Genomic DNA, 23,311 nt, shown 5'->3' with positions numbered 1-23,311 from the left:
AATATATGACCTTGAGGGTACCACCACAGTGAGAGTTTTTCTGACAGTGTACAATGTGAGACTTCACTGCTGCTCCAGTGTTGATTTCAGAGTTTGTTGAACAGTGCTTACTCCCTCCTCTGGTGATTAAGTCCAGCTTCAATGATTCGAGTCATAAGCAGATAGTTATCCAAAGCAGTTTGTACACTGGCACGTTTTGTGAGAATGGGCAATGTGGCTTTAAAAGAGACACTCCTACTTAGTAACTCTATGTAATTTGATCCTGCTCTCTCTCTCTCTCTCTCTCTCTCTCTCTCTCTCTCTCTCTCTCTCTCTCTCTCTCTCTCTCTCTCTCTCTCTCTCTCTCTCGCTCTGAAACTCAGAATCAGGAAGCCACTCCTCCTCAGTTCAGAGGAAAACGAAACTGAACTCAGAGTGCTGCTCTCTCTCAGTCAGTGAGTGCAGGACAATGGCAGAGGCCAGTATTTCAGTTGATCAGGATCAGTTCGTGTGTCCAGTCTGTTTGGATCTGCTGAAGGATCCAGTGACGGTTCCCTGTGGACACAGCTTCTGTAAGGTGTGTATTAACAACTGCTGGGATCAGGAAGATCAGACGGGAGTCTACAGCTGCCCCCAGTGCAGAGAGACCTTCACTTTGAGGCCTGTTCTACGCAGAAACAATGTTATAGCTGAAGTGGTGGAGAAACTGAAGAAGACGGAGCTCAGAGCTGCTTCTCCTGCTCACTGTTATGCTGGACCTGGAGATGTGGAGTGTGATTTCTGCACCGGGAGGAAACACAAAGCCGTCCAGTCCTGTCTGATTTGTGTGGCTTCGCTTTGTGAATTTCACCTTAAACCTCATCTTGAAATTCCAGCCTTGATCAAGCACAAACTGGTCAAAGCCTCCTCAAAACTACAAGAGAAGATCTGCCCTCAGCACGACAAACTGATGGAGATCTACTGTCGCACCGATCAAACATGCATCTGTTATTTGTGTACGATGCACGAACACAGAGGCCATGACACAGTGGCAGCTGTAGCAGAGAGAGCTGAGAGACAGGTGAGAGCTGCAGTCTTTCAGAATCAGTAAATATTATTGTTTAAGGAGTTTTCCCTTTAATATTTCCACTATTGGATTAACACTATTCAGTTCACATGAGGAAATGTTACAGAAATGTATATGGACTCTCTGTAATTAACCAGTGGAAACTGTCAGTAAATGTTTGACCAGAGATGTTCAATAAAATGTTCCCAGAGTCAGTTAAAGGAGGGGCGAGGGGAAACAGAGCAGAGAATCCAGGAGAAAGAGAAGCTGCTGCAGGAGCTGAAACAGGCTGTAAACACTCTTAAGGTGAGTAGTGAGCACCCCTCAGTCACTCTCTCCTCCATTCAGATAGTGACACTGTGGACAATAAGACGTCTAGAGACACAGTAAGAGAGCGAATGACAGTTGAGCTTTAAACTGACCTCCATCTGGTCACTGTGTGTCTAACAGAGCTCTGCACAGACAGCGGTGGAGGACAGTGAGAGGATCTTTACTGAACTGATCCGCTCCATTGAGGAAAGACGCTCTGAGGTAACAGAGCTGATCAGAGCTCAGGAGAAGGCTGTACTGAGTCGAGCTGAAGAACACATTCAACAGCTGGAGCAGGAGATCTCTGATCTAAAGAGGAGAGACACTGAGCTGGAGCAGCTTTCACACACAGACGATCACATCCAATTCCTCCAGGTAACGACCACTGTCTGAATCACAGAGGAACTCCATCTTCTTTAATGTTCTGTGTTCCTTATGTTTCACCAGAAATGAATACGAGGGAGTTGCGTCTGTTCACAGAAGTGTGTAGTTTGTCTGTAGCTCTTTGTTATCAATGTTTATTTGTTAAATTGATGCTGATTTGTGTAGAGTCTGCAGGCTCTTTGTGTCTCTTTTGGATCTGAGGACTCTCCCATCACCATCAGTCAAAGTCCCTCATTTAATGAAGTGAGCAAATCTCTCTCTGAACTGAAAAATCAACTGGAACAATTCTGTGAAGAGAAACTCAACACAGTCTCTGAACAAGGTGAGAGTGTCCTGCTGTTTGATCAGTGACAGGGTGAAATGAGGTGTGTGTGGAGTGTTAGAGTGTCTACACTAGAGACTGACACAGAATCAGAGACACATTTCCACAGTCTGTTGTATTTAGGTTGTTTTAAAGTCTGGATGGGGATTTTGAACTTTCCAAACTCCAGCCAACTACACACGTCCTAAACACACAAGGTCTACATGAGAAACTGTCTGCAGTGCCTCTATAGCTGGAGGATATAGCACTCCACAGTTTAGTGTTTCAGCTTTAAATCTGTAGAGTCTGATTCACTTTCTCTAACATCTGAACAGAACAGAGTCTCTGTTTTTCTGCTGTTCATTCTTCATTGTGTTGTGACTCCACAGCTGCAGCTGTTCAGATTTTACTCTCGGAACCAAAGACCAGAGAAGACTTTCTACAACGTATGTAAAGCACACACACACACACACACACACACACACAGAGAGATTTTTGTAATAACAGTAAATTAATGTTTTCTTTGTAATATTCTGTGTTTCTGTTTGAAGGGACTGTGAATTTAAAGACATTAGAAAAGAACAACAGCTGATGAATGATAATAAAATCATGTAATTTATTTACAGGGGAAAGACTTTTAAAGTAGCTTTCATACTTCTCAGACTTCGAAATTGTAAATATGTATATTACATCAAAGGAAATGAGGTCAAGTGGTATTAAAAGCATAAACTGAAGTCATCTTCTTCTGTAGATTTCTTTCGACTGACTCTGGATCCCAACACAGCTCAGAAAAACCTCATTCTGTCTGAGGACAACAGAGAGGTCAGCAGCATTAAGTGTGTCCAACCATACTCTGACCATCCAGAGAGATTTGAAAACTGGCGTCAGGTTCTGAGTCAGGAGAGTGTGAGTGGACGCTGTTACTGGGAGGTTGAGTTGAGCAGTAAGAGCTATGTTTACATAGCCGTCTCGTATAAAGAGATCAACAGGAAAGGAAATGGTAATGATGTTAGGTTTGGAGGTAATGATCATTCCTGGTGTCTGAAGTGTTCTCCCTCTCTCTCTTTCTGGCACAACAACATTGAGACTAAGATCTCAGCCCCGTCCTCCTCCAGAATAGGAGTGTATGTGGATCACGGCGCAGGAACTCTATCCTTCTACAGCGTCTCTGACACAATGACCCTCCTTCACACCGTCCACACCACCTTCACTCAGCCGCTCTACGCTGGGATCCGGATTCATTATACGGGCCCCTCTGTGAAGTTTTGTGATCCAATATGAACATTAGTGAGAGCTTTAGTGATGGAGACTAACATCCTTCTGTTAAAGAATAGGTTCAAAAACGGCTCATGGCTTTTGCATCTTGAAACAGTTCTTCTTCTGTTGTAGTTCTCACCTTAATGAAACAAGTGAGGACAGTCTTTCCAAAGATCAGACTCTAAGCTTCCGGTCTAAACAACTTCTTTGTTTCTAAACAGCAAATATTTGTATAAGATTTTGATTTTGAAAAAGTACAAAAAAAAATCGTTCAACCCTATAGTTCTGGTAATTTTTTGTTTTTGTTTTTTTACATTTTGTGACATTATGATATTGGGTGTCTGTAATTATAGTAAATGTAATTAATTATGTAACTCTGTATATAATTATGTAACATTGTAATGACCTGCAAATAACTAATGTCAATCACACAGATCAAAGCAACAATGATTCAGACATCTAAGGGTTAAACGTGTTTCAGATTTACACGTCACTCTGTGATTTTGGTGATTATTCAATACATTATTCAGCTTCTCTCAGAGGTGTCACACATTCATCAGAGTAAAACGACAGGTGGAGTCCACTTCATTAAAGCTCTTTATCCACTACACGTCTTCACAGTGAACACAGAGAACAGCAGCTGTTCTAAAGCACCTTCTTCCTACAGACTTCCAGATCTTCCACAGTCTTCCCATGTCATGTCTTTAGGGTTGGGGTCCTGTGGTGTGTTCCAGGTCCAGTGCACATCTTAATATTTCTGCTGCTGTACCACACCTCACTGAAGAGCTTGAACAATCAGGTCCTGTGTTCTATAGACTATTTATTCAGCTCCTCTGCTGTGTGTTGTTCCTAACAGAGAATGTGGGATGTATCTGTAGGACACTGATTCTCTTCATGCGTTAATAAACTAATAAATGAAACACTGCACTGTGTCTGGTTCTGATTGGATCTGTGTAGAACACAGTAGTGTCTCTGCAGGTGTCTGACTGTATTCAAAGTACATTCTCAGTAAAAAAGGTATGATAGAGGTACGTTATTGGTTACTAAAGGTATAAACACTGTAAATAAACATTTAAAGATACAACAGTGCTGTTAAAGTCCAGTTGTGATCCCCAAACTGATGGAGATCTACTGTCGCACCGACCAAACGTGCATCTGTTATTTGTGTACGATGCGTGAACACAGAGGCCATGACACAGTTGAAGCTGTAGCAGAGAGAGCTGAGAGACAGGTGAGAGCTGGAGTCTTTCAGAATCTAAAAGTAGAATCTGTTTTATTTTTTCCACTGTTGATTAAAACCTCCTTCAGTTCATATCAGGAAATGTTACATAAATGTATTTGGACCGACTCTCTAGAAGATGTCGAAACAAGTCCGTAAATATTTGACCAGACAACACCCGTCTTCCCGTGATTCAGCAACGTTTGAATACCTTTGTCCTCAGAGTCAGGTAAAAGAGGTGCGGGAGAAATCAGAGCAGAGAATCCAGGAGAAAAAGAAGCTGCTGCAGAAGCTGAAACAGGCTGTAAACACTTTTAAGGTGAGTAGTTGTAACGTCTCAAAAAACACAGAGAAAGTCAAGGATCCAATTGCAGGAATTTTATTTAAAGCTAGGACTAAGTGAATCGTAGAGACGTGAACGGTCCAGACGGGTTTATTCCAGTAAGTGTAGTCAGGGAAAGCGTGGGTCACACCGGGGAGGCAGAGTCCAGAGATTATCCGAGGGGCTAGGCGATAGACGGGTCCTGAGGGGAAAAACAGAGGTTGAAACACCAGAGGGCAAAGAAGACAAATTGACAGGTTAGTGAATCTCATGGAAGGGGCTTCAAAAGGAAGAGAGAGGAGAGAGGAAACTTAAAGGCTGCAAATGGGATGTGGCTGATGAGGTGCAGGTGTAACTAAGTAATACTCAGGAGAGTTGGAGCGCGAGTGGTTCGTAACAGTAGTGAACACCCCTCAGTCACTCTCTCCTCCATTCAGACAGTGACACTGTGGACAATAAGACGTCTAGAGACACAGTAAGAGAGCGAATGACAGTTGAGCTTTAAACTGACCTCCATCTGGTCGCTGTGTGTCTAACAGAGCTCTGCACAGACAGCGGTGGAGGACAGTGAGAGGATCTTTACTGAACTGATCCGCTCCATTGAGGAAAGACGCTCTGAGGTAACAGAGCTGATCAGAGCTCAGGAGAAGGCTGAACTGAGTCGAGCTGAAGAACACATTCAACAACTGGAGCAGGAGATCTCTGATCTAAAGAGGAGAGACACTGAGCTGGAGCAGCTTTCACACACAGACGATCACATCCAATTCCTCCAGGTAACACTCACTGTCTGAATCACAGAGGAACACCTTTATATTAATTAAACAAACAAACAAACAAAAAAAAAAACAACTGAACAAACAAAAATAAAACAAGTGTCAGACACGGGCAGAAGCTGCAGTCACCAGACGGACGCCAGCGTGCTATGACCCAACATTGAAGAGTGACAGACAGACAGTAATGGATTCAGAAAGAGGGCTCAAGTAGTGGGTGGGACTTAATTTCTTCATTTGTATTTTTTACAAATAAATGTACACTTATTAGTTTCTACATAATCACCTACTCCAGCTTTAAATGTTCTGTGTTCCTTTCAGTGAGGAAGGTTTTATTTTCACCAGAAATGAATATGAGGGTCTTGTGACTCTTGCTTTTATGTGAAATCAATGTTGATTTGTGCAGAGTCTGCAGGCTCTTTGTGTCTCTTCTGGATCTGAGCACCCCCCCATCTTCATCAGTCAAAATCTCTTGTTTGACGAAGTGAGCAAATCTCTCTCTGAACTGAAAAAGCAACTGGAACAATTCTGTGAAGAGAAACTCAACACAGTCTCTGAACAAGGTGAGAGTGTCCTGATGTGATGTACTATGTTGGAAATTGAGTTTGTGCACCATTGCCCTCTGTAGCTGGAAGACATCTGTAGAATTCTGTAGAGTCTGATTCACTTTCTCTAACATCTGGACAGAACAGATTCTCTATGTTCCAGCTGTTCACTCTTTTATTGTGTTGTGTCTCCACAGCTGCAGCCGTTCAGATTTTACTCTCGGAACCAAAAACCAGAGAACATTTTCTACAATGTAAGTAAAGCACACACACACACACACTCACACACACACACACACACACACACAGACTTATTCTTATTTTTTGTAAGAATATTGAATATGAAGTTATTTAACAATTACAGCAGATGAATAATTATCGGGTCGTGTTGGTTTTAAAGCGTGGACAGTAATACAGCATCAGACTTAAAAAAAATTCAGGAAAGGGGTTTTACTGTGTTTAGGACCTTCAAGCTTTACAATCAAATCACTGCTGACTTCGGGGTCATGTTGAAAGAACAAACAAAGCATGAAATAAGAGCAAAATAATAATAAAATCTTAAAAATATGACTAAAGACACTTTGTTCTTCTGTAGATTTCTGTCGACTGACTCTGGATCCCAACACAGCTCAGAAAAACCTCATTCTGTCTGAGGACAACAGAGCAGTCAGCAGCACTAATTGTGTCCAACCATACTCTGACCATCCAGAGAGATTTGAACACTATACTCAGGTTCTGAGTCAGGAGAGTGTGAGTGGACGCTGTTACTTTGAGGTTGACTTGAGCAGGACAATCTGTGATTTTGTATCAGTCTCGTATAAAGAGATTAACAGGAAAGGAAATGGTAATGATGTTTGGTTTGGAGGTAATGATCAGTCCTGGAGTCTGCGAGGTTATCCCCCTATCTCTCTGTTTCACAACAACATTGAGACTAACATTTCAGCCCAGTCCTCCTCCAGAATAGGAGTGTATGTGGATCACGGCGCAGGAACTCTGTCCTTCTACAGCGTCTCTGACACAATGACCCTCCTACACACCGTTCACACCACCTTCACTCAGCCGCTCTACGCTGGATTCTGGCTTTTTAATAATGATGCCACTGTGAAGTTCTGTGATCCAATATGAACATTAGTGAGAGCTTTAGTGATGGAGACTAACATCCTTCTGTTAAAGAATAGGTTCAAAAACGGCTCATGGCTTTTGCATCTTGAAACACTTCTTCTTCTGTTGTAGTTCTCACCTTAATGAAACAAGTGAGGACAGTCTTTCCAAAGATCAGACTCTAAGCTTCCGGTCTAAACAACTTCTTTGTTTGTAAACAGCAAATATTTGTATGAGATTTTGATTTTGAAAAAGTACAAAAAAAAAATCGTTCAACCCTATAGTTCTGGTAATTTTTTGTTTGTTTGTTTTTTTGACATTCTGTGACATTATGAAGAAGGTATTGGGTTTCAGTAATTATAGTACATGTAATTAATTATGTAACTCTGTATATAATCATGTAACATTGTAATGACCTGCAAATAACTAATGTCAATCACACAGATCAAAGCAACAATGCTTCAGACATCTAAGGGTTAAACGTGTTTCAGATTTACACGTCACTCTGTGATTTTGGTGATTATTCAATACATTATTCAGCTTCTCTCAGAGGTGTCACACATTCATCAGAGTAAAACGACAGGTGGAGTCCGCTTCATTAAAGCTCTTTATCCACTACACATCTTCACAGTGAACACAGAGAACAGCAGTTGTTCTAAAGCGCCTTCTTCCTACAGACTTCCAGATCTTCCACAGTCTTCCCATGTCATGTCTTTAGGGTTGGGGTCCTGTGGTGTGTTCCAGGTCCAGTGCATATCTTAATATTTCTGCTGCTCTACCACACCTCACTGAAGAGCTTGAACAATCAGGTCCTGTGTTCTGTAGACTATATATTCAGCTCCTCTGCTGTGTGCTGTTCCTAACAGAGAATGTGTGATGTATCTGTAGGACACTGATTCTCTTCATACGTTAATAAACTAATAAATGAAACACTGCACTGTGTCTGGTTCTGATTGGATCTGTGTAGAACACAGTAGTGTCTCTGCAGGTGTCTGACTGTATTCAAAGTACATTCTCAGTAAAAAAGGTATGATAGAGGTACGTTATTGGTTACTAAAGGTATAAACACTGTAAATGAACATTTAAAGATACAACAGTGCTGTTAAAGTCCAGTTGTGTTCCCTAAAGGTCCACTACAGCCTCTTTCCCAAAAGGAGAGGTGAATATTTGTAAGATTTCTTTATAGAACTGTGGTAAATAAAACAACATAAAATCAGTCCTGGAGATGAAATCATGCGAATGAAATCAACACACGTTTGAAAACTACATTTATAATAGAATAAGGATAAATTACGTTCCCTAACTAAATAAATATATGACCTTGAGGGTACCACCACAGTGAGAGTTTTTCTGAAAGTGTACAATGTGAGACTTCACTGCTGCTCCAGTGTTGATTTCAGAGTTTGTTGAACAGTGCTTACTCCCTCCTCTGGTGATTATGTCCAGCTTCAATGATTTGAGTCATAAGCAGATAGTTATCCAAAGCAGTTTGTACACTGGCACGTATTGTGAGAATGGGCAATGTGGCTTTAACAGAGACACTCCTACTTAGTAACTCTATGTAATTTGATCCTGCTCTCTCTCTCTCTCTCTCTCTCTCTCTCTCTCTCTCTCTCTCTCTCTCTCTCTCTGAAACTCAGAATCAGGAAGCCACTCCTCCTCAGTTCAGAGGAAAACGAAACTGACTCAGAGTGCTGCTCTCTCTCAGTCTGTGAGTGCAGGACAATGGCAGAGGCCAGTATTTCAGTCGATCAGGATCAGTTCGTGTGTCCAGTCTGTTTGGATCTGCTGAAGGATCCAGTGACTGTTCCCTGTGGACACAGTTTTTGTAAGGTGTGTATTAACAACTGCTGGGATCAAGAGGATCAGACGGGAGTCTACAGCTGCCCCCAGTGCAGAGAGACCTTCGCTCCGAGGCCTGTTCTACGCAGAAACAATGTTATAGCTCAAGTGGTGGAGAAACTGAAGAAGACAGAGCTCAGATCAACTTCTCCTGCTCACTGTTACGCTGGACCTGGAGATGTGGAGTGTGATTTCTGCACCGGGAGGAAACACAAAGCCGTCCAGTCCTGTCTGATTTGTTTAGTTTCTCTTTGTGAAATTCACATTAAACCTCATCTGGAGCTTCCTGCTTTGAAAAATCACAAATTGGTCAAAGCTACTACACGACTCCAAGAGAAGATCTGCCCTCAGCACGACAAACTGATGGAGATCTACTGTCGCACCGACCAAACGTGCATCTGTTATTTGTGTACGATGCACGAACACAGAGGCCATGACACAGTGGCAGCTGTAGCAGAGAGAGCTGAGAGACAGGTGATAACTGCAGTGTTTCAGAAACTTTACAACTTTATTTAAGTTTGTAAATATAAACATACTCCTAAAAAGTAGATAGAGGCCGTGTTTTCCTCTGTGTTACATACTATTTTCTTTAAATTACACTATTTAATCATTTAGAAGCTGAGGATACTTGCTGTTAAAATTTTGCAATGAATTTCTTGCTTGATACAAGATTCCAGATATCCAGCAATTCATGGTCACCGTTGCCAGAGCTGTTTCTTCATGTTATGCCATAGGAAAGAGATCTGCATCTGCGCTCTGTGTCCAAAAAGCTATGTTTTTGTATGAGCCCTGGCATTGTCATGCTGAAATAACCATGAACTTCCCAGAATACTTTGAAAGCATATATCTCTATAAGTTCAATATTTGCCTCAGTGTGAATAGAAATTTATCAACCATGCTGAGGTGTTAAGTCACAACAGTTGTTGAAGTTCTTCCAATATATATTTATCACTAGTCATAACAGTTTCTCATGCAGTGCCATCTGAGGGCTCAGAGGTCACACTTATTCAATACTGGTGTCCAGCCTTACACTAGATTAAGCACAGTAGATGGAAAATGACCTAAATTCTTTGCAGTTCTGCATTGAAAAATGTATTTAATAATTATTTGATAAAGTTTGGCATGATCTCAATGGCCTATTTTTGCTTTCAACATCTGATCTTTTGGTGGATGCACCTTTTATACTTTTTACATTCACCTGCTTTTAGTGTAATGTTTCAAAACAGTGTGATGTGAATTTTCTGTTAAAGTTTTACTTTTATTTATTACTATTTTGCTCCCAAATGTTTTGGTGTGTGTTGCAGGCATACACTTCAGAATCTGTTTATATTTTGAATTTGTTCAAAATATTTACAGAATTTGTAAATATTTAAACATTTTCTGTGTACTTTGGTCAGTTAGGTGAAGCTGGAAGAAAACATTTAAAACAACAGATTGTTTTTTTTATTTCATTTAACAAAATGTCCCAGATTTTCTGGAAATAGGGTTTGTATTTGAACCTCTCAGTGAATATTTGAGTAGGCAATGCCCATCTTCTCATAAATCACAGACTTTTGAATGGAATTCCTTTATCCTCAGAGTCAGTTAAAGGAGGTGCGAGGGGAAACAGAGCAGAGAATCCAGGAGAAAGAGAAGCTGCTGCAGGAGCTGAAACAGGCTGTAAACACTCTTAAGGTGAGTAGTGAACACCCCTCAGTCACTCTCTCCTCCATTCAGACAGTGACACTGTGGACAATAAGACATTTAGAGACACAGTAAGAGAGCGAATGACAGTTGAGCTTTAAACTGACCTCCATCTGGTCACTGTGTGTCTAACAGAGCTCTGCACAGACAGTGGTGGAGGACAGTGAGAGGATCTTTACTGAACTGATCCGCTCCATTGAGGAAAGACGCTCTGAGGTAACAGAGCTGATCAGAGCTCAGGAGAAGGCTGAACTGAGTCGAGCTGAAGAACACATTCAACAACTGGAGCAGGAGATCTCTGATGTAAAGAGGAGAGACACTGAGCTGGAGGAACTTTCACACACAGACGATCACATCCAATTCCTCCAGGTAACGACCACTGTCTGAATCACAGAGGAACTCCATCTTCTTTAATGTTCTGTGTTCCTTATGCTCAAAAATGTCTTATTTTCACCAGAAATTAATACAAAGTTCTGCTGTCTGTTCACAGAAGAGTGTAGTTTGTCTGTAGCACTTTATTATCATTGTTTATGTTTTAAATTGCTGTTGATTTCTGTAGAGTCTGCAGGCTCTTTGTGTCTCTTCTGAATCTAAGGACGCCACCATCAGTCAATGTCTCTCATTTAATGAAGTGAGCAAATCTCTCTCTGAACTGAAAAGGCAACTGGAACAATTCTGTGAAGACGAACTCAACACCGTCTCTAAACAAGGTGAGAGTGTCCTGTTCCGAAATACAATGCTGGAAATCTGTGTTTGGTCAGTGACAGGGTGTAATGAGGTCTGTGTTGAGTGTTATAGAGTCTACACACTAGAGACTGACACAGCGTGAGAAACAGTTCCCCACTGCTTTGTATTTGGATGTATTTTTATTAGAATTGTTGATGGTGATTATAACCTTTCCCAACTCCGCCAACGATACAGCCATGAACACACCTCCTAGACGGACAATGTGTGGATTTCTATGTGTCTGCACTCTGCTTCTTTTGCATTTTCTAGTGTATAACCACCCTTATCCTGTACAGCTCGAGGACATAGCACTCCACATTTTAGAGTTTCAGAGTTAACTCCTCACAGACTGATGCACATCCTTTATTATCTGGACAGAAAAGTCTTTGTGTTCCAGCTGTTCATTCTTTATTGTGTTGTGTCTCCACAGTTTCATCTGTTCAGATCATACGACCTGAACCAAAAAACACTGATGTTGTTTTGCAAGGAAAGGGAAAGTTAAGGTACTTTCTTGAGGTAACAAGTCCTAATGCCGTCACTTTTACTGCTCCTCGTTATGGTGTCCAACCTAAAAACACACGGAGATATAAGTACAGTGGTTTTATGGAATAGGAGTGTATGTGGACCTCTGTCCTTCTACAGCATCTCTGACACAATGACCCTCCTACATACCGTCCACACCATCTTCACTCAGCTGCTCGGCTCGGGATTCTGGCTGCCTGCTGTTCACTGCAAGGCTATTTGATGCAAATAGTAATAATAAAATAAATAAATAGCCATCAGTGATGGATTTATTATTGGAGATTTTTTTTTTGAAGAATAGGTTCATAAATGGCCCATGGCTTCTGCTGTAGATCTCAGCTTATTGAAACAAGTGAGGAGAGTCAAAACCATGTTTGTCTTTGTAAACAGGCGATGGGACATTTTTATAATTTTGATTTTAAAAAACATATACAATTCGCATTGATTTTTCACATTTTTGATGTTGTGTGACATTACAAAGTAATGAGTGCCTGTAATTGTGGTACATGTAATTCATTATGTAACTGTGCATGCAATCATGTGAACTTGTAATGACCTGCAGACAACTAACGTGAATTAAAAAGATCAAAGCAACAATCCTTCAGACATCTAAGGGTTAAAAGTGTTTCAGATTTACACATCGCTCTGTGATTTCGGTGAGCTTTTCCCAAATGTTGTTCAGCTTCTCTGAGAAGTTTCACCTATTCATCTGTACAATGACAGCTGGTGATCCTCTTCATGCGTTAATAAACTAATAAATGAAACACTGCACTGTGTCTGGTTCTGACTGGATCTGTGTAAAACACAGAGGTGTCTCTACAGGCGTCTGACTGTATTCAAAATGCCAAGTACTACAACTTCACTCCTGCTCCTGTGTTGACTTCAGAGGTCATTTACAGGTCTTTACTCACTATTCTGGTGATTAAGTCCAATGTCAACAATTTGAAATGTGAAAAGCAGCTTGTTCACTTGCACATTCTAAAGCTCTAAAGGAAGTTTTTTGTTTTATGGTTTATGCTGCTTCTCAGGGGCATCTTTAGAGTATCACCAACCGCCGATGTCCCGCTCCCCAAGAAGAAATATGCACCAATGAATGCTGTCTATTTGCTGCGACTGCAGTAGTGATTAAGTGCATCATAAATCTATTCATGAGCCATATCTTCAAGAACATATTGGATAAATTTAACCCGCTCTAATTCAATGTTCAGTGTAATCAAGTGTTTATGGCAATTACATTTTAGGATCTTAAATCTTCATTTAATGACATATAACTAGCTAATGTTCAAGTTCAAGTTCAAGAGTTCAAGAAGTTTATTGTCATTTCAGCAGTATACAGTGTTTACAGTACACAGTGAAACGAAATAGCGTTCCTCCAGGACCAAGGTGCTACATAAGACAATACACAACATTAAAGTGCGACTAGTGTAAAGTTAGTGCAACATGAAACAGTGCACACGCATTAAAGTGCAAAGGACATAGAACACAAAACAATACACAACATTAAAGTGCAACTAGTACAAATCTAGTGCAACATAAAACAGTGCATACACATTAAAGTGCAAAAGATATGGCTAAGAAAAATACAAAACAATGTCTCTACAGTACAATACAGTACGATACAATACAATGTAATGTGAGACACTGCAATTTAAAGTGTATTTGTGCTGTAAACGGTAACTGGATATAAACATGATGTAAACCGGATATGTGTAAACATATGTCAGTAGGCACATTCAGTTATAGCCTATTTCTTTCTGAGTAATGGCATCGCACTCCTCTCTCTCTCTCTCTCTCACTCTCACTCTCTCTTTTTTTCTCTGAAACTCAGAATCAGGAAGCCACTCCTCCTCAGTTCAGAGGAAATGAAACTGAACTCAGAGTGCTGCTCTCTCTCAGTCTGTGAGTGCAGGACAATGGCAGAGGCCAGTATTTCAGTCGATCAGGATCAGTTCATGTGTCCATTCTGTTTGGATCTGCTGATGGATCCAGTGGCTGTTCCCTGTGGACACAGTTTCTGTAAGGTGTGTATAAACAACTGCTGGGATCAGGAGGATCAGACGGGAGTCTACAGCTGCCCCCAGTGCAGAGAGACTTTCACTCCGAGGCCTGTTCTGGACAGAAACAACACACTGTCTGATGAGGTGAGCAACAAAAAAGAGACAGAGCTCCGAGCTGCCTCTCCTGCTTATTCTGGACCTGGAGATGTGGAGTGTGATTTCTGCACAGAGGAAAAACACAAAGCCGTCCAGTCCTGTCTGATTTGTTTAGTTTCTCTTTGTGAAATTCATATTAAACCTCATCTGGAGCTTCCTGCTTTGAAAAATCACAAGCTGGAAAAACCTTCTACACGACTCAGAGAGAAGATCTGCCCTCAGCACGACAAACTGATCGAGATCTACTGTCGCACCGACCAAACATGCATCTGTTATTTGTGTACGATGCACGAACACAGAGGCCATGACACAGTTGCCACTGTAGCAGAGAGAGCTGAGAGACAGGTGAGAGCTGCAGTCTTTCAGAATCAGTCAGTATTATCATCTAAAACTGGTGTTATTTATGCTTCCTCTGGTGGATTAAAGCTGCTTCAGTTCAGATCAGGAAGTTTTACAGAAATGTTTTACGACTGACTCACTGTAACGAACAAGTCGAAACCTGTCAGGATTAACAGACGTCTGAATAAAATACCTTTGTTCTCAGAGTCAGTTAAAGGAGGTGCGAGGGGAAACAGAGCAGAGAATCCAGGAGAAAGAGAAGCTGCTGCAGGAGCTGAAACAGGCTGTAAACACTCTTAAGGTGAGTAGTGAACACCCCTCAGTCACTCTCTCCTCCATTCAGACAGTGACACTGTGGACAATAAGACGTCTAGAGACACAGTAAGAGAGCGAATGACAGTTGAGCTTTAAACAGACCTCCATCTGGTCGCTGTGTGTCTAACAGAGCTCTGCACAGACAGCGGTGGAGGACAGTGAGAGGATCTTTACTGAACTGATCCGCTCCATTGAGGAAAGACGCTCTGAGGTAACAGAGCTGATCAGAGCTCAGGAGAAGTCTGAACTGAGTCGAGCTGAAGAACACATTCAACAACTGGAGCAGGAGATCTCTGATCTAAAGAGGAGAGACACTGAGCTGGAGCAGCTTTCACACACAGACGATCACATCCAATTCCTCCAGGTAACGACCACTGTCTGAATCACAGAGGAACTTTATCATCATGTTCAACAAGCATTTATTTCTATGAGTAATAAGCAAGAGGGTCTTGTGTCTGTTCACTGACGTGTTTATTTAATCTGTAGCACTTTATATACCCAATGTAGTTATTGGTTACATTTTAAATTGATTTGGATTTGTGTAGAGTTTCCAGGGTCTATTTGACTTTTCTGAAATTGAGGACAACTCCAACATCACCATCAGTCGACCTCTCTCGTTTGACGGAGTGAAGAAATATCTCTCTGGTCTGAAATACCAAGTGGAGGAATTCTGTAAAGAGAGTCTTAACAGTGTCTCTGAACATGGTAAGAGTGTCCTGATGTGGAATGTACTGTTGGAAATGTGTGTTTTATCATTGGCAGGGTGAAATGAGGTGTGTAAAATGTAATCCTCTTTAGCTTGAGGACACAGCACTCCACCTTTTAGTGTTTCAGCTTTAAATCTTCGGAGTCTGAAACACAATCTGCAAGATCTCTCAGAGAAATGTACACATCACAGCCACACAGAAACACACACAGAGAGAGAGAGAGAGAGAGAGAGAGAGAGAGAGAGAGAGAGAGAGATTTCCACCTGAATGGGTTAACCTCTAAACTGTATTATCACATAATTATACTGCTGTTATATTTATATTACTTTTTACTACATTTCATGTTTTGTCTCCACAGCTGAATCTATTCAGATTGTATTCACTGGACCAAATACCAGAGAAGATCTTCTTCAGTGTATGTGAAACACACACACACACACACACACACACACAAATGAAAATTTCATTCTAAAAAAACTGTATTGCGATTTTAATCATTTTGTATTTGAAGTCATTAGACAGTCCCACTTTTGAATGGTTTAAAATCTGTTAATTAATAGTCATTAATTATGTTATTAATACATTGAAAGTAAGTTGTAATAGACAGAAATGGTAACGGTGAAGTTGTCTGCCAAAAACTGAACCCACATCCGTCTACAGTTAAACCTCAGATCTTGCTGAATACTGACCTTATGGACTGCCCCCATCAGTTGACATTAACCCCGTCAGCTGTTGTTAATAGGTTTAACCATTTAATGAATTAATCACCAAGAAAACTAGTGTTTTTTTTTTATGTTTTAATGATAATATGGTGTACTTTATCATGTGAAATGACTAAATTCACATCCTCAGGTTTTGGCTTATTATTTACACTGACATTTTTAGTAAGTTTTCTAACACCTTCAGTGTTAGACAAAAAAGAGGCAACTGTTGCACTTCCTACAATTTTTAAAGTGTTTACAACATAATTAATAAGCATGTAATAAACCGGCTTTTAAACAATTTATAAACCTTTATGAGTGTAGTCTTATTTTAAAGTGGTACTAAAAAGACTAATTTTCATTAAAAAAAATTAAATAAAAAAAAATCATGGGGGCATCTACATGAGATATTTTCATTGAAATACAGCATTCCTCACTTCTCATCTATGAAATCTGTAATCCCTGCAACAAACACAATAACAAATTAAATTCAGAATTTTTTTTTTTCTGGGTTTAGGGCCTGGGTGCTTTAAGCTTTACAATCAAATCACGATCTAAGTTTTGTCTGTGTTTGGAATAGTTACTAGATGTATAGCCACAACAGAGCATAAAATAAAAAGAATAAAATAATAATTAAGTAATATAAAACTGCACTCTACTTGTTGTTTTTGTAGATTTCCGTCGTCTGTCTCTGGATCCCAACACAGCTCATCAGTTTATCAGGCTGTCAGAGAACAACACAGTGGCCAGGTGTGAGCGGAGTTCCCAGTCCTACCCTGATCATACAGATAGATTTCAGAGCTTGTGGCAGGTTCTGAGTAAGCAGAGTGTCAGAGGACGCTGTTACTGGGAGGTTAGTTGGAGCAGTCAGGGTTGTATTTACATTTCAGTCTCCTATAAAAGTATCTACAGGGCAGGAAGAGACAAGGATGCTTGGTTTGGAGGTAATGATCAGTCCTGGAGTCTGCAGTGTTCTTCCTCTTTCTCTTTCTTGCACAACAACATTGCGATTGAGATCTCAGCCCCATCCTGCTCCAGAATAGGAGTGTATGTGGATCACGATGAAGGAACACTGGCCTTCTACAGCGTCTCTGACACCGTGACCCTCCTACACACCGTCCACACCACCTTCACTCAGCCGCTCTACGCTGGGTTCGGTTTTCATCGTTATTATTCCACAGCAAAGTTTTGGGATCCATAATAAACACAGAGAGTTTTAGTGATGGAGACTAACATCCATCTTTTGAAGACTTTTTTCATAAATGGTCCATGGATTTTACATCTTTAAACATCTTCTGCTGTAGTTCTTTTGGTTCAGATTATTGAAACATGTGAGGAGAGTCTTTCCAAAGATCAGACTCTAAGCTTCTAGTCAAAATGATGTTTGTGTTTGTAAACAGCAGATGAGAAGTATTAATTACATTCTGATTTTTAAATATTTGACAGTTTGTGACATTATAAAACAATTAGAGTGTCTGTAATACATATAATCCATTCTTTTCTGACTCCATTCACATTACAATAAGAAACTGTAACTTCACTTCTGGTCCAGTTTTTACCTTCAGATGTCATTTAAAGATCCTTTCTCCTTCTGCTTATTATTCACCATCAGTTTGTCTTTGGATCCCCACACTTCACACTGAGAGCACTCAGCTGCTCTTGCTGGGATCTGACTTGCTTATTGATTGTAATGTTATTGATCTGAAGTAAATTGTTGTTGCATAACAGAGACAACGTGACTCTTGGTTTCTTTCATTCCACATTTTAATATTAATTTACCATTTGTTTAAAATCATTGTGGTATGTTAGTTGTTATTCCTTTTTGAAAAGATGAATTTAATGACAAATGCTTACCTTATATTGACGACTCAAATGTGTCCGTAGGTGTGAGTGAATGTGTGTGTGTTGCCCTGTGAAGGACTGGCGCCCCCGCCAGGGTGTATTCCCGCCTTGCGCCCAATGATTTCAGGTAGGCTCTGGACCCACCGCGACCCTGAGCTGGATAAGCGCTTACAGATAATGAATGAATGAATGAATGCTTACTTTTTGTACCTACCTTGTACTTTTATCCACTGCATGTAGTCTAGACTTTACCCCATTCATTACTGATCAGATTCTGACCATGGGGTCACTGGTGACAAAAACACTAAAATGAATCACTTCGAAGCATTGTTTCCCAGACATTTCAATGCTTATACATGTTCAAAGGAAGATTTATATATATATACAAAGGGGTGGTGTCTTTAAACAGGTAGCACCAAAAAATATGTGGAAACTAGTGCAACACAAATAGGACATTTGGTGATATACAAAATGGGAGGGTTCATCTACTACAATGGTATAGAATCATATACATACATGTATCTTTCACATTGTAAAGAAACAATTAAGCATGTCAGTGTATTCTGAGTGCAAAAGTGTGTTCATATAGAGCCACTGTCTTAACTGAAGAACACTTACACCAGTGCAGCTGAGCAAATGAAGTGCAAAAACAGGTGTGACATGAAAACCGATGGAGTACAAAAAATGGTGTGACATTAAAACAAATAGAGTATAAAAACAGATGTGACAAAAAACGGGAGGAGTAAACGAATGGGTGGAATATGTAAATGGGTGGTGCTTTAAAACAGGTGGCACCTCAAAAACGGTGTTGCTGCAAAAAGGGGTGGAAAGCAGGTGTGACCTGAAAACTGGTGTGAGAGGAAAAAGGGTGGAGTATGAAAATGGGCAGAACTTTGAAATGACTGGCAGCTAAAAAGGGTGGAGCCTTAAAAAACGTGGTGCTGCAAAACGGGTGGAAAACAAATGTGGCATTTAAACTGGTGCGAAAGGAAAATGGGTGGAGTATGGAAATGGGTGAAGCCTTGAAGAGGTGTGTGCCTTAAAATGGGTGGAGCCTTAAAATATTTGGCACTGCAAAATGGGGGAGGGGGGGGGGTCTGAAATCATTTGTAGCTTTTTTAAGGCTCCACCCATTTTCCTCTCACACTACTTTAAATGCCACACCTGTTTTCCACCTGTTTGAAGCTCCACGCATTTTAAGGCACAAGCCATTTTTATACGCCATCAATTTCCATACTCCCACCGTTTTCCTCTTGTACCAGTTTAAATGCCACACCTGTTTCCACCACTTTTTTGGCACCACCCCTTTTTTCTTCTCCATCCGTTTTGAGACTCCACATCTGTTTGAGGCTCCACATTTTTTCAAACACCACCAGTTTTGAGGCACCACACCAGTTTAAGTCTTGACCCGTTTTGCGGTGCCACATGTTTTAAGGCTCCACCCATTTTCAGGCACAAGACAATTCAAGGCTTCACCCATTTTCATACTCCAACCATTTTTGTCTCAAACCAGTTTTAATGTCACACACGTTTGAAGCTCCACCCATTTTAAGATGCCAGCCGTTTCATTGCTCCAGCTATTTTCATACTCCATGTGACTGCTGTTTCCACACCTTTTTGTGGCACCACCGTTTTTAATTCTCCATCCATTTTGAGGCACCACCCCTGTTTTAAGACTTCACAGATTTTCTAGTACCACATGTTATACGGCTCCACCTATTTTCAGGCACAAGCCACTTCAAGGCTTCATTTTCATACTCCACATGTTTTAAGGCAAAATCTATTTCATGGTTTCACCCATTGTCATACCCCATCCATATGTATGCCTCAAAATGGGTGGTATATGAAAAAATATGGAGCATCAAATATGTGTGGAGTCTCAAAACGGATGTAGAAGGAAAAAGGTTGGTGCCACAAAAAGGTGTGGAAACAGGTGTGACATGAAAACGGGTCAGAGTGGAGTGTGAAAATAGCCTTGAAACTGCTGGCACCTTAAAATGGGTGGAGTCTTAAAACATGTGGCACTGTAAAACGGGTGAAGCCTTAAACCAGGGTGGTGCCTCAAAACTGGTGGCATTTTAAAAGATGTGGTGCCTCAAACACATGTGGAGTCTCAAAACGGATGGAGAAGAAAAAAAGGTGGTGCCACAAAAAAGGGTGGAAACAGGTGTGACATGAAAAAGGGCCCGAGTGGAGTATAACAATGGGTGAAACCTTGAAATGTCTTGTGCCTTAAAATGGGTGGAGCTTCAAACAGGTGGAAAACAGGTGTGATATGAAAGTTTGTTGTGAGAGACAAATTTTTGAATTATGAAAATGGGTGGAGCCTTAATATGGCTGGCATCTTAAAATGCGTGGAATCTCAAAATGGATGGAAAAGGAAAAAGGGTGGTGCCAAAAAAAGTTGTATAAACAGGTGTGGCATGAAAACGGGTCAGAGTAGAGTATGGAAATGGGTTTGAAACTCCACCCATTTTAAGGTGCCAGCAGTTTCAAGGATCCACCGATTTTCATACTCCACTTGGACTCATTTTCATGTCACACCTGTTTCCACCCCTTTTTGTGGCACCACCCATTTTCCTTCTCCATCCGTTTTGAGACACATCGTTTTGAGACTTCACATGGGTTTGAGGCTCTGCTTTTTTTCAAACACCACCAGTTTTTTGTTCTACATCCATTTTGATGCACCACACTTGTTTTAAGACTTCATCCATTTTGCAGTGCCACATGTTTTAAGGCTCCACCCATTTTCAGGCACAAGACACTTCAAGGCTTAATTTGCATACTCCACCCATTTTAAGGCACAATCCATTTCAAAGCTCCACTCATTTTCATACTCCACCCAAATTTTCTCACACCAGTTTTCATGCCACAGCTGTTTCCACACCTTCTTGTGGCACCACCGTTTTTTGTTCTACATCCGTTTTGAGACTCCACCCATTTTCAGGCACAAGCCACTTCAAGGCTTCATCCATTTCCATACTCCACCCATTTTCATACACCATCCATTTTCATACACCATCCATTTTCACACACCATCCATTTCCATACTCCATCCATTTTCCTCTCGCACCAGTTTAAATGCCACATTTGTTTTCCGCCCTATTTTGCAGCAACATCATTTTTGAGTTATCACCCATTTTCAGACTTCAACCATTTTCAGCCTCCACACATTTTGCAGCGTCACAGGTTTTTAGGCTCCACCCATTTCAGGGTGCCAGCCATTTCAAGGCTCCACCGATTTTCATACTCAACCCAGGTTTTTCCTCATACCAGTTTTTCATCACCCCATTTTAAAACTTCACCCAATTTTCAGTGCCACATGTTTTAAGCTTCCACTGATTTTCATGTACAAGGCATTTCAAGGCCTCATATTCCACCCATTTTAAATCACAATCCATTTAGAAGCTTCACCTTTTTCCATACTTCATCAATTTTCCTCTTGCACCAGTTTAAATGCCACATCTGTTTTCCACTTCTTTTTGCAGCAACATCATTTTTGAGGCAACACCCTTTTTCAGTCTCCGCCTGTTTTGCAGCACCATATGTTTTAAGGCTCCTCCCATTTTCATATTTCACACATTTTTATCTCACACCAGTTTTCACATCACACCTGTTTTCGACATGTTTGAAGCTCCACCAATTTTAAGGTACCAGAAGTTTCAAGGATCCACCCATTTTCATACTTTACTGGGAATTGTTTTCATGTCACACCTGTCTCCACACCTTTTTTTTGGCACTACCCATATTAAGACTCCACATAATTGTTATGCTCCATATGTTTTCATACCTCAACCATTTTGAGGAAACACCCCATTTTTAGACCCTTTTTCCAGTGCCATATCTTTTAAGGCTTCACACATTTTCAGTCTCAAGCCACTTCAAGGCTTCACCCATTTCCATACTCCACCCATTTTAAGACACAATCTATTTCAAGGCTTCACCCATTTTCATACTCCACCCATTTTAAGACACAATCTATTTCAAGGCTTCACCCATTTCCATACTCCACCCATTTTAAGACACAATCTATTTCAAGGCTTCACCCATTTCCATACGCCACCCATTTTCACACATCATCCAATTTCATTCTCCACCCATTTTAATACTCCAACAATTTTCCTCTCGCATGAGTAGTGAAAACGGGTGGAGCCTCAAAACGGGTGGAGCCTCAAAACAGGTGGAGTACAAAATCAGGTGGAGCCTCACAATGAAATGGCTGGTAACTTAAAAATTGAAAATTGGCGGTGCCTCTAAAATGATGTTGCTGCAACAAAAGGGCTGATAAACAGGTGTGGCATTTAAACTGGTGCAAGAGGAAGATGGGTGGAGTATGAAAATGGATGAAGACTTGTGCCTTAAAATTGGTGGAGCCTTAAAACATGTGGCACTGCAAATTGGGTGAAGTCTTAAAACGGGGGTGGTGCCTCAAAATGGGTGGGGTATGAAAAAGGGTAGTGCCACAAAATGGGTGGAAACTGTTGTGACATAAAAACGGGTCAGAGTGGAGTATGAAAAAAAAGTTTTAAGGCTTCACCCGTTTTGCAGTGCCACATGTTTTAAGGCTCCACCTATTGTAAGGTGCCAGCCATTTCAAGGCTCTGCCAACTTTCATACTGCACTCCATCCAACTTTTTTGTGCGCAAGGAAAACGGATGGAGAACGGAAAACGGGTGTGCCACAAAAAAGGTGGAAACAGATGTGACATGAAAACGGGTCCGAGTGTAAAATAGGTGGAGCCTTAAAACAGATTGCGTTGCTAACCGGGTAAAGACTGAAAACCAGTGATGTCTGAAAACAGGTGGTCCGAGTGTAAAATAGGTGGAGCCTTGAAACAGGTGGAGCCTATTTAACCTGTCCTGTCAGAGTAAGCTGTCCGTTATGTACTGCGACAGCCAATGGAGTCTCAGTCCCGCCTACAGTGGGTTGTTGGAGAAGCCTCTCGCTGCAGCCTGTAGGAAGGCGGAGTTCATCATCCAACCCCGCCCACATCCAATCCCGCCCTCTCACCACGTCAGAAGCCCCCCCCCCGTGCCCAGTGACTTTTCTGTGTCCCAAATGGTGCTCTAGTCACTATATACCACACTATTTTAAGGTAGTGTCCGAAATCGTTCCCTACGCTCGTGAATTCGAACACAGCTCACGCTCGCGCCCAAAAAACTCTCAAACTGTATTTTTTAACGGAAAAAGTAACAGCGCACGTTGTGTCGGTGAGTAAAAAACATTTAGTCTGTAAGTATAATTACAAA

The 23,311-nt window shown here is 41.0% G+C and overlaps 4 protein-coding genes across 4 annotated transcripts; all 4 read left to right on the top strand.

Annotated features, from left to right (window-relative positions):
* The first annotated feature begins 427 nt into the window (after nt 1–427).
* Nucleotides 428–4,193, top strand: LOC136701909 (E3 ubiquitin/ISG15 ligase TRIM25-like). Its single transcript, XM_066676694.1, has 6 exons — nt 428–1,039; nt 1,235–1,330; nt 1,475–1,708; nt 1,883–2,039; nt 2,408–2,464; nt 2,770–4,193. The coding sequence occupies exons 1-6, from the start codon at nt 449–451 to the stop codon at nt 3,297–3,299; spliced, it is 1,665 nt and encodes a 554-aa protein (XP_066532791.1). The 5' UTR covers nt 428–448; the 3' UTR covers nt 3,300–4,193.
* Nucleotides 4,194–4,431: 238 nt separating this feature from the next.
* LOC136702744 (tripartite motif-containing protein 16-like) lies at nt 4,432–7,256 on the top strand. The gene is made up of 6 exons (XM_066677887.1): nt 4,432–4,506; nt 4,718–4,813; nt 5,356–5,589; nt 5,993–6,149; nt 6,329–6,385; nt 6,727–7,256. Exons 1-6 carry the CDS (start codon nt 4,447–4,449, stop codon nt 7,254–7,256), a joined length of 1,134 nt encoding a protein of 377 aa, XP_066533984.1. The 5' UTR covers nt 4,432–4,446.
* Nucleotides 7,257–8,947: 1,691 nt separating this feature from the next.
* On the top strand, nt 8,948–12,766 carry LOC136701568 (E3 ubiquitin-protein ligase TRIM47-like). Its single transcript, XM_066676163.1, has 5 exons — nt 8,948–9,548; nt 10,653–10,748; nt 10,893–11,126; nt 11,317–11,467; nt 11,914–12,766. Exons 1-5 carry the CDS (start codon nt 8,958–8,960, stop codon nt 12,093–12,095), a joined length of 1,254 nt encoding a protein of 417 aa, XP_066532260.1. The 5' UTR covers nt 8,948–8,957; the 3' UTR covers nt 12,096–12,766.
* Nucleotides 12,767–13,897: 1,131 nt separating this feature from the next.
* LOC136701567 (E3 ubiquitin-protein ligase TRIM16-like) lies at nt 13,898–17,944 on the top strand. The gene is made up of 6 exons (XM_066676162.1): nt 13,898–14,503; nt 14,703–14,798; nt 14,943–15,176; nt 15,358–15,517; nt 15,878–15,934; nt 16,895–17,944. Exons 1-6 carry the CDS (start codon nt 13,919–13,921, stop codon nt 17,419–17,421), a joined length of 1,659 nt encoding a protein of 552 aa, XP_066532259.1. The 5' UTR covers nt 13,898–13,918; the 3' UTR covers nt 17,422–17,944.
* The last annotated feature ends 5,367 nt before the right edge of the window (nt 17,945–23,311 follow it).

Source organism: Hoplias malabaricus, chromosome 7, assembly GCF_029633855.1.
Source record: "Hoplias malabaricus isolate fHopMal1 chromosome 7, fHopMal1.hap1, whole genome shotgun sequence".
Lineage (NCBI taxonomy): Eukaryota > Metazoa > Chordata > Actinopteri > Characiformes > Erythrinidae > Hoplias > Hoplias malabaricus.
The sequence above is the reverse complement of the archived record's forward strand: the minus strand, read 5'-3'. Positions and strand labels throughout refer to the sequence as shown.

Coding starts and splice junctions, on each gene's coding strand:
- LOC136701568 (XM_066676163.1), top strand. CDS start 8,958: ATGGCAGAGGCCAGTATTTCAGTCGATCAGGATCAGTTCGTGTGTCCA. Junction 10,749..10,892: donor AGGCTGTAAACACTCTTAAG/GTGAGTAGTGAA, acceptor TGTGTCTAACAG/AGCTCTGCACAGACAGTGGT. Junction 11,127..11,316: donor ATCACATCCAATTCCTCCAG/GTAACGACCACT, acceptor TGATTTCTGTAG/AGTCTGCAGGCTCTTTGTGT.
- LOC136701567 (XM_066676162.1), top strand. CDS start 13,919: ATGGCAGAGGCCAGTATTTCAGTCGATCAGGATCAGTTCATGTGTCCA. Junction 14,504..14,702: donor CAGAGAGAGCTGAGAGACAG/GTGAGAGCTGCA, acceptor CTTTGTTCTCAG/AGTCAGTTAAAGGAGGTGCG. Junction 14,799..14,942: donor AGGCTGTAAACACTCTTAAG/GTGAGTAGTGAA, acceptor TGTGTCTAACAG/AGCTCTGCACAGACAGCGGT.
- LOC136702744 (XM_066677887.1), top strand. CDS start 4,447: ATGCGTGAACACAGAGGCCATGACACAGTTGAAGCTGTAGCAGAGAGA. Junction 5,590..5,992: donor ATCACATCCAATTCCTCCAG/GTAACACTCACT, acceptor TGATTTGTGCAG/AGTCTGCAGGCTCTTTGTGT. Junction 6,386..6,726: donor CAGAGAACATTTTCTACAAT/GTAAGTAAAGCA, acceptor GTTCTTCTGTAG/ATTTCTGTCGACTGACTCTG.
- LOC136701909 (XM_066676694.1), top strand. CDS start 449: ATGGCAGAGGCCAGTATTTCAGTTGATCAGGATCAGTTCGTGTGTCCA. Junction 1,040..1,234: donor CAGAGAGAGCTGAGAGACAG/GTGAGAGCTGCA, acceptor AAATGTTCCCAG/AGTCAGTTAAAGGAGGGGCG. Junction 1,709..1,882: donor ATCACATCCAATTCCTCCAG/GTAACGACCACT, acceptor TGATTTGTGTAG/AGTCTGCAGGCTCTTTGTGT.